Consider the following 16,309-nt stretch of genomic DNA (forward strand, 5'->3'; position numbering starts at 1 on the left):
GGGTACAAATGAGATCAGCAGGTCAACATTAATGAAAGCCAGCCAGATGGAATTTTCAAGATAAAATATTGTTCTCTCTACTGCTTGACATAAATTTGTTACGTTGGACCAGACATAGCAAACACTTAAGAAGAAATAGACAAAGCCACTGTTGCAAGCCCACAACTAACACCATTCAAGGACATTTAATACATCTTTGATGAGAGGTGTCCTAGAATCTGCGTGTTAAAGGTTATCTATTTTCTCCTACCCTGTTGATATTACATGAGAGAATAATTTTGGAAAGCAGAGCATCCCTCTGAACCAAGTCACTGGGGTATTAATACTAGCAAATTGGAGAATAGGGATTTACAGATAAGATTTGTTAACCTAATTTCAAGCTAAAAAAAAAAGACATGTACGTACTAAACACTAATGGGTATAATAGCCTTATTAAATCCATTATTCACAAATTACGTGGGATATAATTGCAAGTGATTAGCTTGGTTGTAATTATATTTTGTTAAACAAATAATTAACCAGAGAGTTGGTCATCTGAAGTTGGGCATAACTAACTGGAGTGAGACAGAATCCTCGGCAGAAGGCATCCACGCGCGCTCCATGGCCCACTTGAGTGTATATGGGTGGGGGGTGCTCTTGGAGTTTCCTTTCAGGGTGTGTATCAGGTGAATACTACTTTCCCAGAAATAGTAAAACAGTATATAGTGAGACTATGCATTGGTACTGATGGCTTGAAGGTAATGGTAGACAAAGTTGTTGGTGGATCAAAGTTGTTGGCCTGAATCAAAGCACTTGTACAACCTGCGTGGATGGCTATCATGTCCTTCATCTGCACACGCCCAGCTGAGTCCACAGGGAGCATCTTCCCTTTCATACATTACCTCTGACTTTCTACATTGAGTATATGATTGCTAATCATTTAAGTAGGTAAAATGCAAAGAATGTGCAAAGCACTTTAGTCAGATAAGGATTAACAAAGTCCGGTGGTTGTCTTGAGGGAAAAATCCTTGTGCAGGTGTTTTTATAGACCGCTGTTGTTGAAAATGGTTATAGCTTGGAACTGGAGATGTGGATCAAGTGCTAGAGTGTTAATCATGAGTGAAAAAGCAGAACAAGAGCTTGAAGCTCCGAGTTCAAGCCTTTAGTACTGGCACAGAAAAAGGAGAGGAGAGGAAGAAAGAAAAGAAGAGAGAAGGGGAGAAGAGAGGAGAGAAGAGGAGAGGAAAGGAGAGGAAGGGAGAAGAGAGGAGGAGAAGAGAGGAAAAATAGTCTACATAACAAATTGCTAAATTATGGCTTTTCAGACTTTTATATCTAAAATAAATAAAATTAGCTTATTACTTCAAGGAAATAATGACAGTATATATTTGTTAATCATAAAATTTGAACTTTCAAAAAATTTGAATTTCAGAAAATGTGTCTCTTCTAGGAATTTTCTAGTGAAATACACCACAATATTAATATAATTATTTTTCAATACTGTCACATGGACTATAATCGATGGAATGCTATATATCTGCATAACTCAGTGAACTAGATGACAAGTATTTGGTGTATAAAACCATCCATAGGTAAAAGATCCATAAAAAGCACAAGGAAGACACGCTATAAGTCAATCGGGGGCAAAACCCAATTTCAGATTTCATACTGCAACTCAGCAGTGTTTAAGAAGCTAACACTTGTCGTTTGGTATAGGATCAAGGAAGTCTGTATAGTTATGCAAACAGTACATGTAAAATGCTGCTCCCTTTTCCAGTCACACAGCCAGTTTCTTCACTTAGAGTTACCAAAACTACACATCACTGTGACTGCATGCAGAAATACATGACTCCAACTGTCTCCACTATCTTCTACTAAGCCAGATATGGAAGATATTTGCAAAGACATAAAACCATGAGGTTTGGGATTTTTTTCTGATAAAAATGGCTAAAATGTAATAGGTTTACTATTGTTATTTAAAATGAATTAATAGGGCCAGGCATGGCAGCACACACCTGTAATTCCAACTACTCAGAACGGGAAGATCAAAATTCAAGATTAGCCCAGGCTAAAAAGTTTTGAAACCCTATGTAATTTTTTAAAATCAATACTAGTAAAAAGAGGCATGATTGAAATCACAGAACACTTGTCTAGTAAGCATGAGGCCCTGGTTTAAATCCTAGTACCTAATATAAATCTAATAATAAGATATTCACTCAAGTTTCCTCATTTAATTTCTCATGTAATAAATACAGATACATCTAATAATATTATTAAAATAAATGTTGTTACATATAACTAACAGTAGCTGTCTGGGGTCCTCACCAATTTAGTTTAAAGTGGTTTTGAGATCAGAAGTTAGCAAACTTCTGTGCTAAGAAGTACATATCACAGAGACATATAGAGGACAGAGAGTGAGGGATAGCCATGGCTGGAGACCTGAAAGTAGAGGACAGAGAAGGGCCAGAGGCTGAGGGCTGACCATGGCTGGGGATCTGGGAGCAGAGGGCAGACCTTGGAGCAGGAAACAAACCAGGAACACTGACCATGCTGGGGCCAGGTGATGCATGTGTGTCTAAGAAGTGACAGCCATGCATCTAATGCTGCTGGACCAGAGGAAGTTGACACTTAGGTGGAAGAGATGGTGACCATGAAGGGAGGCGGAACAGAGGCAGTTCAGTGGGGTGGGAGTGGCCACCTGGCTGGGAAGAGATGGGTCAGAGGGCAATGGAGCGGTCGCAGGTGGTTTTCAACAAGAACATTGCTATAAAGTACTAGCTAGCATTTCATAGTCTGGTGCTTTCTTTCTCCTATTGATGGACATTCAATGTATTCTCAAAGACTCAGTATAGGAATGAGATTAAACATTTCTGTCCCTCTTCTTTATGAAGATGTATACAGATTGTTTTGAAAAAGAAGAATTGTTCAATCAAAATACCTACGTGCTTCTTTTCTTATAAGCCTTCCAAAATGCACTACCCTAATTTATATTCTCCCAATTAATACATAAGAATATTTTTCTCTCTGTATCCTGGTCAATACTGGATATTTTCCAACCTATAATTATTTCCCAATCTAATAATAACTTATTTTTGTTCTAAATTGCAACCTTCTGGTTGCCATGGAGCAGCTTTTCGTAGACATCGACCCTAGTCTTTCTTCTGTCTAGTTACCATCTGCTCAGGCGTCAACTCTACCACTGAAGGAGAAAACTCTCTAATCCATCCAAGGGGAGGATGCTACTCTGAGCTCCTCTTGTCTTCAAGGATGTCCACATGGTATGTTTCATTTTCCCTGCCTTGTGCTCAGACTGAGCCTCTGAATGAGCAATCAGGTGGCTTCACTTTGTAGCCCTAGTACCTGGCACAATAGGCAATCCACAGCTGGTAACCCGTAAAAGAACTGAACCAGTTCAGTCCATAATATTCCTCCATCTGTATACTGCTCTGCAACTGACAAACCTCCTTCAAATGCATTTTCTCAGATTGTCCAAATCAAACCAGACTTACATGAATTAACAGTAAAGGGGGAAATGATAGGGACAAAGAAAGAGGAGACTAAAGAGCATGAATGAAGTCCCCAGCTACTGGATGGGAGGCATCTAAAAGTAATTCAGCACCTTTTAAACCCTTGAACTCTCCATGTGTCCTATAATCAACACTGTACCTGAACTTAACACACTTTGTTAAGATATGAAATCACAAATCAATGAGTTGGAGAAAGTGAATTGCAAGGAAATGATTAATTCAGTCACCATATAGAAAAAGTAAAACGAAGCAGAGATTCACTTCCAGGCAAATTTGGTCAAGATTAGATAAATGAAACCTGTGAACTTTTGTGTAGAACACCATAATTTCACAACCTATAGGGATCAAAGAAAACGATCACGCTCCAAATTCACCTAGTAGAACTCTTATAGCCCACAAAATACGGGAATTTAGGACTCAGATGCTGATTCCACCAACACTTTTCTTCAAAAACTGTTGTGTGAAATATGAGTTCCATGAAATGTTGATGGGTTTTACACACATCTCCTTTTACATCAGACAAGTTTTGGAAATACTAATTTAAATAAAGGAACACAAGTAGTTTATTCAGCATAAAGATCAACAGAGCTCCTAACCTACAAAATAAAAACACCTTTGTATATCTCAAAAAAGACAAAGTATGGTCTTAGTTCTTTTTTTTTTTGCTGCTATTATGAGACAGCCCTAAGTTCATTTAATTACCAAACAATATGGAGAGCTGCACGGGTACTTTATGAGGAAGATACATTGTAAAACTACACAGATGTGTCCTAAGATTATAAAAAAAGAATCTTCTTTGTTGCAGCTGATGGTTTCGAGTTAATAAGCATCCATAGCCTTAAATCTCTTAGTTTTCATCACATGTTAATGTCCATTTTAATACAGTGGCTTAGAATCAAATCTGGGGCTGGGAGATGCCAGGGTGGAGAGAATTCTTACTGCTCCAGGCTCTTAGAACAGCAGGAGAAGAAAGCTCAGTGAGAGGCTGACCTACCAGGTAGGTTATCTTGTCTGAGTCTGGCAGCTCATGAATCATTGAGCATAAATCCCAGGAAGCCTATTTTCCTGCTCTAAATTCCAAATATGTCATGTTAACTTGTGATTTTTTCTTTTATACCTGAGCTCCAGAACTTTCTCTATATAGTCATCTCTCTTCTCCCTTTCTTTGCATGACTGGCCCATTGCCAGTCTCCCTGATTACTCAAGAGATCATTTATCTACACAAGATTCAACCTAAACCTTTGTTGTTCCATGAATCATGGTTCAGGAGTTACACTGCTATCAAAGGACTAGAAGAACACATGAATGGTCTTTAACTCATCTCCCTGGCCCTGTACGCACCTGACTTCACCCCTATCCACATGCTCTAGAAAACTCTGCTCCTTTTGCTCAAAGTTGAGCCTAATTTCTAAATTGCCCAATTTTAACCTTCTCCAGTCTTCTGTACTAAGTCTTCACAACAAATCATTTGTCATCCCTCACCGATCTTGTAGCTAGCCATGGAGGCCCTGTCCTTTCTGGGACTGACTTCTCCAGCACTTAATGAGAACTTAGAATATATATCCAAAGTAGCACCACTGGAGAATCAGAAACAGACTCGGAAATGTTATTGCTGTTGTTTCAATTATATTGCATATTTGATTCATCCTGAACATTCTGACAGGCTGATGGCTCTTTGGGGAAGCTGTTTCTGATTGTCCAAGTAGAGTCCTACTTTGGGTCAACACAAGACCATTTCTTCAGCTAGGAATCCATCCTTTCTTATTGTATTACTCTTAAGGGCCATTCTCCTATTATTATTATTACTATTATTATTATTATTATATTTAAGGAGTTGTACAAAGGAGTTGGCATTTAACAAAGCAGTTTATCCTTTCAATATTCTCGCCCATCTCTCCCCTACCCCCTACTTCCCTCATCTTCTTAATTTTGTTGATATACATTGGATACTTGACTTCTCCCCCTTTTCTTGAGGCCCATTGTTGATTTTCCTTTGCTCCAATGGCATGAAAGCTACTAAAAAGGTTCTCCAAGAAATGAGCTTTTGTGTGACCTAAGCAAATGTTGGGGGAAGCAACCCTTAACCATTCTGTTTGAAACTCATCTATTTGAATTTTGATGACAGAAATCAAAACATGACCATGTGATGTGCATCTTGCTGGGGCTAGCCAGCCAGGTGCAACTGAGAAATTTGGAATTTTATCCTGGTGTGCCCCCAAAGAATGCTCCAGGTGTTGAGAATAGCAAAGGACCGAAAAAGGAATGCCAACGAGCCCTGCAAAGTGCAGCCAGCTCCTCTATGAGCCCATTGTTCTGGGCTCTGCTGTGTAATGCCCCAAGAAAGAAACTGCAGGCCTTATGGGACACTTGAATCAAGTGGCAATAGAACAAGAGTATGGCTGTTGGGGAGAAGAAAGGTCATGACAAGTTAGACAGCACAAGTAATGTCCTACTTTTTCATCAGCTTGTCCTTTGGATATAATTTCAGCTGACCCTGCACAGAGACGATCTTCTCTTAAACAGCCGTCTTTATTTGTAGGCATTGCAAAGTATTGCATCAACTCCCCTCTCTGCTCAGTCCCTGAGCACTGCACGCTGCGTGGAAAACTAACACTCATGGTGAAGATGACTTATTTTGGGATTGATGGGAAAGAAAACAGTATTGTTGTCAGTTACAGAAAATAGCTCTAGTGCTTTGTATAAAGTTCTAATCCCCAAATTTGGACTGCCTTTCTAATAGAAATATTAAGGAAGCTCTCAAAGATTGATAAAGCAATCTGTATTCTTGTAATGAAAAGTGCAACTAACTGTGTTTATAAGATTAATACCCAGGCTATTTGTTTTTCATGAGCCAAACAATATTTCAGCACATAAATTCCCATTTTTTAGAATTATCAAAAATATATTTATGACTAAATCTTGGTAACAATTACTTTCCCCAAGGAAAATAAACTCTCTTTATTGACCGTGAAATTATTTTAGTATTGAACTCAGCTCTCAAGTTCATTTCCCATCTGATTTTCTAAAATAGTAAAATAGTCAAGGTAGAAGATGTAAAGCACACAGTGTATAAAGTGTTCATTTCAGGCTTTGGGGCAAGTTGGCAAATTGAACTGTGCATTTACCTATCTCCCTAGAAGCCTTATTGACATGACAATAAATGCGTTTGTTCACAAGGACAAAGAGAATAGAGAGAGCCAGCAGCCACAGAACACTGGGGAAAGGACAAGCATCAAGTGAGCAATAGATTGAGGTAGAGCTGTGCCCCAAGCTGACCAAAGGAGACCCAACCCCAGTCTCCACTTCAGACATCCCACAGGCTTGATTAGGTGACTCTGCAGCTAGCTCCAGAGAGGGAGCTGCAGCTAAAAATGGAAGCATCAGTTGAAAGATGTTCTTCCAATCTCTTAACTCCACATAGGTGGGCAGCTGCCTCTCCCTCACTCTGGATGCAAACTAGAGGCTTAGACGCTAAAATTGAGGAGTTCTGTACTGAGATAAGCCAGACAACTGAAGAGATGACTCTGCATGTGGAATGCGGAGCCCAGGGATGGCAGGCTGACAGGTGGTTATCCTGATTAAAGACTGGAAGACTCTTCCTTGGGGAATGTTAACATCCCAACAACAGGGCTCCAAAGACAAGAACAGTAGGGTTTCCAGGGACAGGCCCAGCCCACTTGCCCTGCAGCCCAGATCATTCTGAACACCCACTCCTTGCAGCCTCAAATCTCAATCCACTTAGGAGTGTCAAGTCATTGTCCATGTTTAAATAAATACAAACCAACCCACAAGATCACTAGCCATCGAAGGGAAACCTCAAATATAAAGACAATGCAAAAACAAAGAGGGCAGAGGGTGGGGGCTTCTAATGCCTGTACTCCCAGCTACAGAGAAAGTCAGGATAGGAGGCTTGTTTTCTGAGTCTGGCTCTGGACCAGAACAGTTACTAAAGCAGAAATCTTCTGGGGTGCAACTCAAGGGGTACAGTACCTACGTAGCAAGCATAAGGCCCTGTGTAAAGAGGCTCCTCAGGATAACAGACAAAGGATCTCTCTGGACATCTACTGCACACAGGGGTGAGGGGCCAAATAAACAGACTTCAGAAGGTATTTCTACAAGAAGATAATATTACAGGTTGAACATGTAGCTCAAGTGGCAGAATGTCTGCCTAGCAAGTGTGAGACCCTGAGTTCAAACCCCAGCACTGCCAAAACAAAACTCATGTCAAAGCATAAAAGGGGAATGGATCTGAAGGACTGGAGAAAGGAAAACAGGTTCTCATGACAGGACTGGAAAAAATGAACCATTGCTCAAGAAATGTGCAACTGTTCCTGGCTAAACAATTAAAAAAAGGTACTTTAGGGGCCTTTACATAAAAGAAGAAGGTTATCTACAGTAATACTCATTGTATTGGTAATAGTCATTTCATACAACTGCTTTCTACAATATTACACAGCTTTGCGAAGCTTGTCAGAAAAAAAAATTGACTTTCTGAGTTCATTCTGACCTGTATTTTTAAAATTACCTTTAAGTATTTTTTTAAAGGGGTTTCAATTCAACATGTTAGTTCATGAGTTCAATGCATCTTGATCAATGTTACTCTTTCCATTTCTCTCCCCATGTCTCTAAAACCTTTGTTTTAAAAAAAAATCACAAAAATGTTTCTTTGAATTTCATCCTCACATGAAATATGTACATATGTGTTTATTTCAGAATTGAAGGAAAGTCGATTTACCTTCGTTTACGGAAAAGAAACCGCTGCAACCACAGAGACTATCAGAATATTTCTAGAAACGGTAAGTGGCTGTCCATGCAAGCCTCCATCAGGCATGGATGGATTTGCTTCTGTAAGTCCTACAAAAGCAGAGCATCAGATTATGAGAACAAAATGAACATCATCCTTTAAAAGCACCATCCAACCTCAGGCTTAGAGCCTTCTAAGAAGAGAGAATATTACATAGTCAAGGTAAAACCCCGGGGCCACTGTATTACTCTGTCACACCTAGCTGCCCAATGTCCTCCTCCATGCTGTACAGATAACATGGTGAATAGGTGAGGTGATTTCAGATTCTTGGAAGTTTGAAACTTGTGCTAGGTCATAGGACCTAGTGACAGAGTTGGAATGTCTGCCATAGTCTAACTCCACTCTAATACCAGGAAAGATAATCTTAGTGCTCTGGTGGGGGGGCGGGGATTAATAGAGAAAGATCAGCCTTACTTCCCTCCACAGCTACACAGCCCAGGGTGGCTAATCCTGATGGAAAATAGCTCTGAGTCATAGACACAAGCCCTTGCTACACTTTGTCTTTTCCTTTAGCTACTCAGCCCCCTGACACTGCCAAACACTCTGAATGCAGCATGTAAAAACAAAGAACAAGCCAGGCTCTGGCCACTCACAGGTGTAATCCCAGCTACTTGGGGGATCGTGGTTCAAAGCCAGAAAAGTCTGTCTTCAAAGTGACTGTAAATAAGCTAGACTGGAGGTGTAGCTCAAGTGGCAAGTGAGCAAGCAAGCCTAGAAATAACATGAGGCCCTGAGTTCAAATTCTGATATCAACACACCAAAACTAAACAGAACCAAAGAAAAAAGGAAGAAGATAAGATCATCTGTGTGGAATAGTATGCAGAGGTAGAAGGCAATGGTTGAGTTGTTTTGTTTTTTTTTAATTTACTTTGGAAAGATTAAACATTTACAATAGCAAACCTGGGTTATAAAATTTATAGTCCAATCTCTACCATACATTTTGAAAAAGAGTATACACAGTGTTATTAAGAAGAAAGATATGGCTGGGTGCTGGTGGCCTTGTAATCCTAGCTACTCAGGAGGTTGAGATCTGAGGATTGTGGTTCAAAGCCAGGCCAGGCAGGAAAGTCCATGAGACTTTTATCTCTGATGAACTACTAAGAAAAAGCCAAAAGTGGTACTTTGGCTCAAAGGTAGCATGTTATCACAGACCCTAAGTTCAAGCCCCAGGATAGGCACAAAAGAAAGGAGGAAGAGGAAGAGGAGGAGGAAGAGGAGGACCAGGAGCAGGAGCAGGAGCAGGAGGAATAGGAGGAGGAGAAAGGAGGAAGAAAGAAGAAGAGGGAAAGATGGGAAATACACTAGAATCATTATAGTTGATAAACTACTTTAGATGATTGCTTTCTTGATTTCCTCTTTCTTTGTGTCTCTGTCTCTCTTTCTCTTTCTCTTTTCTGTGTCTGAAAGGTTGGATTTAAATAGAAAGAAGCTTTTGGAAACCCTAGAAAGACACTGAGTATGCAACAGTTAATGAGTTTGCCCAGGAATACACAGCAGAAGGCATTGGTTTAGGGCAGGAAAATGAATAATGGGACCCTGCCAGGATCCCAGAGTGCAAATTGTCCTCTCTCCATGCGACTCTAGGGCCAGCATCTCTTTGCCAAGATGCAGACACAACAACCACACTTCCCTACCCATATCCAATGTGATGATCTCTCCTTTTAAAAATTTTTATTAGCATGCATTTGTAGCCCAAAGGATTTCACCAACATTTCTCTACATATACACAACACCCTCAAATTCACCCTTCCCTAGCTCTCCCTCATCCCTCCTGCTCCCATCATAAAACAATTTCAGCAGGTCCCATTGTGCTATTTTCCCTCTTGTAGATGAAGTACTTCCACCATAGCCACCCACCTTCATCCTCTGTTGGTCCTTTCTGATCTACTTGATACCTGCTTTCCCACAGAGCCTGTTTTGCTTTCCTGTCTTCTCCTCAGTATATATTAATTGTACGAAGGGGTTTCACACATGCATACATTATAATTCAGCTGGATTAACCCCCTCTATCACTCTCCCCATCCTCTCCATCTCCTACAAGCATACCCAGACCACCTGTCCTCTTAGCCATCCTCCTTTATTCTCTCTCCTTCTGCCTGCTCTGCTGTGATCTTTTGTTAAGACCATAAAGACCAGTGGACCCCCCCCCCTCCAAGGAATCTTCTGGAATCCTTGATCCTGCTGGCCAGGTCTCCATGTACTGCCATCCTGGCCACTGCTTTCATATGTGAAGTTGCAGGGACCTTTGGGTCCCTGGGAGGCAGGAAGAATCTCCTGCAGGACAAGTACACCAATGGTTCTTTCAGACTTTTGTCTAATGGGTAGATGCTGGAGACAGAGGGAGTCTTTCTTTCCTTTTCTCTTCTTTATATTTCCATTCCTTCGACAGACATAAAATGATCACCTTGTCTGGTGTGACTTTGTCAAAGCTGCTTCTTGATTATTTTTCTGACAATGTAATTCTGAAAAGGATTTTTTCCTATTTCCTATAGTTACTCATTATTTAATATCCTGCTTTTATTCTCCAGCCCTTCTTCCTATTTTCAGTTGCTTTTCCTTGCTGGGGATTTTCTTTTGATTTTGTACAGCATGTAACCTGACTGCCCACACCAAGTTACTTCACTTACTCCCCGAGGTTTTTATTAGATATAGGAGACGCCGGCTTCTCACTGTCTGCATATTTATGGTTGTACTTGGTTGTTGTTTTTTTTTTTTTTCAGAAGCAGTGAGAGAGAAGGAGGAAAAAAAGGGTGAAAGAATTGAATGGAATACTAAAGTGTTTTCTTAAATAGTATAGTAAAAATTAAAGAAACAGCTCTCCGTTACCTCTTGACCTTTATGAAAGAGATCTCAACAAATTCTATAGATACGTCTATGCATGGAAAGCTTGCCAGGGATTTGAGAGCATTTTAAAATGTAGATATCATCTTTAATTATCTGGTATGGGGGTTAGGAAGAGGCAGATCCTTGCCAAGTCTTTTTGTTGTTGTTGTTCAATCCTCAAAGGACATGATTTCCAGCTGCTCTGACAGCTCCACAGGTAAAAAAGGGTCAGAATACAATCAGGTTGGCCGCTTCCATGGAAGATTCAGTTCACCTCCCAGTGAGGCAAATGAGGGGAAATGAGGCCTGGAGAAGACAGTGAGGCCTTCCCTTCCTGCTGCTTGTTAAAATCCTCTTTCCTACAAGCAGGAAGCGGAACAGGTTTTGGATTTAGGCACTGAAACTGGCATGTGTCTTGAGCCAATCATTTCATCTCTCTAGCTAGCCTCTGCATGGGTGGCAGGGGGATCCTGGCTCAGTGAGCACAGATGACAAAGGCCCCGAATATCTCATCCTGGGTTGCCTGGGCAACACACCAGCTTGAACAAACCATCTTTCCTTCTCCATGCCACTTCCTGACTACCTGTGGTATTATTCAGTATTCTTAAAATCTATTGATCTTTCAATAGCAAAGCCTCTCTCTTTCTCTATCTCCCTCTTTCTTTCTCTGTTTCTTTTCCTCTCTTTCAGACTTGTCAAGTACTGAGGTCTGATCTCAGGGCTTTGTGCTTGCTCAATAGGCACTGTACCATTGGAGTCATGATTCCATCCCTTGTTGTTTTCATTATTTTTGAGATAGGGTCTCACTTTTTGTCTGGACTGGCTTGAGCCACAGTCCTTTTCCTTATACATTCTGCTTTAACTGGAATGACAGGTGTGTGCCACCGCAGTCAGCTTTTTATTAGGGAAGATGGCTCATAGGAACTCTTAGGCTGGAATAGCTACGTTTGAGTAGTTAGGATTACAGGAGCAAGACACCAGCCTCTGGCTTCAGTGTCAAATGTTTCTGAAAGAAATGAAATAGGACAACTTCAAAAGACATAAACTGAGGGTATTTAGAGCCACAGTCCCCAGAGGTCGAGAGCCACAGAAGAGCATTGAGCTGGGAATCCATGTCCCCTTACCCACTGCAGGCAGAAGTGTAGATAGGGTAACTGGATCAACATGCAGTGTTGGGAAAAGGAGGGCCCACCTCTAGGGGAGGAAAGGGTGGTTTAGAGACAGGAATGAAATGCAATAGAAGCTAGAGATGGCAGGTCTGTTACAGACAGAGCAGAGCTGTGGTGAATGGGAGAGAACTTAGCAGCACTATGCACCCCAGGGGAAGTGCTATGGCCTGGTCCAGGGAGGGTCTCCTGGTCTGGGTAGAGACCAAGAAAGCAGAGGGCAAGGGAGAGGGTTAGGAAGTGCTGAATTCCTGAATATTCTGGAGCTGGCTAGTAGTCCTGACTGGCTGAGCTGGAATCTCTGGGCTGTGCTGGGGATGAAAGCTTAGAGTGGGAGAGAAGCAGGTGAGGGCTTTCCCCCTCTGTCTAGAAAAGGTGCTTGCCCTTCAAAGACAGACCATCAGAGGAACCAGGAAGTCAGCATCCAGCCAGGTAGGCTGTGGCAAGTATGCATGTCTAAATCATCTCCCTACCTCCACCACTTGGCCTGTGGGCCCCAAGCACTGGGGATCAAGGGCCTTGTAGCCTGTATGGACTCAGTATATAGGAGGGTTTATTCCCTTCTCCTGACCCAGCCTCTTCTCATATCTCCTCTTCACATCCCCAACAGCAGCTGCAATGTCACCACACCCTCTGTGGTTGGATTTTCTCAGGCTTCTGGTTGGATTATTTGCTTCAAGTCTGGCTTCCTGGTGAGATAGGGAACCGAAGCTACTTGGAGCTGATAATTGTATTTCTCCTCCCAAGCCCAATGCCTGCTACACTCAACAAGGATCCTTCCATCCAATACATTATTGTTTCCATCTAAACAGCTCTCTGGCATTACATTTAACCTGTAAAGAGAACTAAAGCATAAACAGTGATTTGTAATAGTGATTTAGCCTGGGTAGCTCCATGGAGGGCAAAATCCAAGACCGGCAACACGCCATTTCATTTAAGATAAAGGGTAGGAGCAGCTGTGAGCCAGCACCCCAGCTATCAGGATGGCTCTCACCAAAACAACAGAAGAGGAGGGTAGTGATGATGTGTAGAGGCTGGGACCCTGTGTCTTGATGGTAGGAATTTAGAGTGTTCTATCCACTGTGGAAAATGGTGTGCATTCCTTCCAAGTATGAAAAATGGAAGGACCATATGATCTGCTTCTTGAATATCTATCAAAAATATATGAGAAAGAACTTCCCAAGGAGATATTTACCACTCTGTGTTCGTTCACAGCATGATTCATAATACTCAAGAGGTGAAATCAATATAAATATCTATCAACACACAAATGGATGGAGGAGATGTGATTTATAAACACAATGTGATTTATAAAACACTATCCAGCCTTTGGTTCAGAGGATAGATGGTTGGTTTAGAAAACAGAGATCCTGAGTTCAATCTCCAGTACTAAGGGGGAGGAGAAGAAAGAGGGGGAAAGGAGAAAGAGAGGGAAGGGGAGGATGAGGAGGAGAGGGAGGAGAAGAAGGAGAGGGAGAAAGAGAAGGAAGAAGAGGAGGAGAAGAGGGAGAGGGAGGAGAAGAAGAGGAAGAGAAGAGGAGTTGGTGAAGGAAGAGGAAGAGAAGAAGAAAGAAGGAAAGAAGAAAAAGAAGAGAATTTGAAACAGAGTGGATAAACCTTGAGGCTGCTATGCTTAGTCAAATAGTCTAGAGGCAGAAGGACAAACACTGCCTGATTCGTGACTGTAGTTGATAACACAGTATTGCACTGCCCACTTAAAAGCCATTATTAAGGGGGTAATGCTCATGTGAACTGCTCTTGCCACAATCAGATTTAAAACAAAGATAGATAAAAGACAAAGTGAAATAAAAGGCAGAAAATAAATGTGAACGTGGTATGTACTTTTTAAGTAAATAAAAACCTGTACGACATATACTTCCAAAGAAAGCAAGCCTGAGCCAATCCCACGCATGCCCATGGGATACCCGGAGGCCTCTTTGCTGTCTCCAAATAAGACTTCACCAGCCCAGAACACAGGATCTTCCTCACTAGGGCCTTCTTTGTTTTGCTTCTTCAAGTTTAGTGAAAGCTTGCAAAATCTTTGCACAGTGTGTGTTCTTAAAGATTATGAGAGTCAAGCTTACTTACAGGCATATTTTCTCTGGGACCAATTTTGCACCCAGTCTGTGAGAGGTATCGTGTTCCTGTGTGCCTCCCTTCGTGGGGAGGCGGTGGGGAGGTGGGCAGGAAGCAGGATTCACTTAAGTATTCCACGTGGAGAATGGAGCACTGTAACACTGCTAAGCACATGTTTGCAGCCTCTAGAGCCCTCCCGTGCCTACCCCGCAAGCCCTCTTTGCAGACCAGATTTTGCCTAGAACCTGTAAAGTGCAACACCCATACCCTAACCCCACCCCAGCCCACCCCCTCATTTACCATGTGCCTTCCTTGGGTTTGATTAAACCATCTGGAGATGGGAGGATTCAAAATCAACACACACACACACACACACACACACACACACACACACACACACACACACACACACACACACACACACACACACACACACACAGCCTAGGGGAAAAGGGCAGAAATCTAAACCACAGGGTCTGGTAATCCAGTTGTCAACCTGAGCAGGTACTCAGACTAAGTGGGGGAGAGAGGAGAACTCAGGCAGGGAGAGTGAAAGGAAGGTTTCTAAAGGGCGGGAGGGAGGGGGGGATGGAGGAAGGAGGCCCTGAGGTAAAATACTGCATTGCACAGTGAGAGGAAAAGAAGGAAGCGGAGGGAATCGCTTCTGGGAGCAGAAATGGTGAGGCTGTGACAGTTCCATTGTCATGATGTACCACTGTGCTGAGCAGGTGTTCAAGGGGAGTATGAGGCCATCTCTACGTGTGTCTCTTTGGATTATTTTGAGCTTAAAGACCATTGAGAACCAGCAGAAAAAGGAAAAGTTCTTTTTTTTTTTTTTTTTTTTTGTCGGTCATGGGGCTTGAACTCTGGGCGCTGTCCCTGTGCTCTTCAGCTCAAGGCGAGTGCTCTACCGCTTGAACCACAGCGCCACTTCTGGTTCACCTCTGGTTTTCTAGTGGTTTATTGGAAATAAGTCTCACAGACTTTCCTGCCCGGGTGGGCTTTGAACTGCAAGCCTTAGATCTCAGCCTCCTGAGTAGCTAGGATTACAGGTGTGAGTCACCAGCGCCCCGCTAGGAAAAGTTCTTAAAATGGGGTGTGGAAATTGGTTTTTGTTATGTCAGCTTTTGTATTTCTGCCTCGGTAAAGGAAATTTACCTCTGTGAAATGTATCTACCAAGCATTACTAAATAGCTAGGTGTAGTAGTGCATACTTGTAATCCAAGAACATAGGAAACCAAGACAAGAGGATTTTGAAATTGAGGTCACAACACAAACTGTACCATGAGACGATCTCAAAAGCAACCCTGTTTGTCATTCTTTTTTCCTGCTTACCTTCCCACAACTTGCCTCCCTCACTCAAAACTAAATCTCTCAAGCCTATGATGGGATAGATAAATCTAGGTTCTAACTAACCTTTTGGACTGAACACTGGGTGTTCCAGAGGCAGCATATACACAGGTAGGACTAATTGATTGAGTTTACTTTCTCTTGTGGAAATTTTTGGGCAGTTGAACACACAAGCCTTGGTTGAGCTTCCTGACCAGAATAGCTGAGGAATAGCCCTCTCTGCTGTTAGATCTAAAGAAAGCTCAAAGTTAGACTTGTCTTTCCCTTGCAAGCAAAAGAGCCATCAAAGGAGATTGCCATGGGTTGAGAAGTGCCACTCTTTAGACCCAGCTCCACCCAAGAAAGAAAAGCTTCCTGTCTATTGGCACCCACAATCATATTTTACCAAGGAATGGTTACCAGGAGCCCTTAGTAAGAGCCCAACTCCCCGCAGCCATGCTAGAGAGATATTTGAGCTGGCTATGGCTATTAGCATATTTATATATTTTAGAGAATCTTAAATACCTTCTCTGACACAGATACCATGTCATATTTCACATATTCCGCCTCCATTTAATTCACAATGCAACTCTTCTGTGCAGATG

The 16,309-nt window shown here is 41.9% G+C and overlaps 1 protein-coding gene across 3 annotated transcripts in view; it reads left to right on the forward strand.

Annotated features, from left to right (window-relative positions):
• Positions 1-16,309, forward strand: part of Aoah (acyloxyacyl hydrolase) — a 152,881-nt gene that overhangs the window by 90,044 nt on the left and 46,528 nt on the right. For all 3 annotated transcript variants that reach the window (XM_070014188.1, XM_070014189.1, XM_070014190.1), the window contains one exon: positions 8,220-8,302. In XM_070014188.1, coding sequence (XP_069870289.1) covers positions 8,220-8,302 — 83 coding nt within the window. The remainder of the gene's footprint in view (positions 1-8,219; positions 8,303-16,309) is intronic.

The sequence above is a fragment of the Dipodomys merriami genome, unplaced genomic scaffold (assembly GCF_024711535.1).
Source record: "Dipodomys merriami isolate MVZ:Mamm:240054 unplaced genomic scaffold, mDipMer1.0.p SCAF_94, whole genome shotgun sequence".
Lineage (NCBI taxonomy): Eukaryota > Metazoa > Chordata > Mammalia > Rodentia > Heteromyidae > Dipodomys > Dipodomys merriami.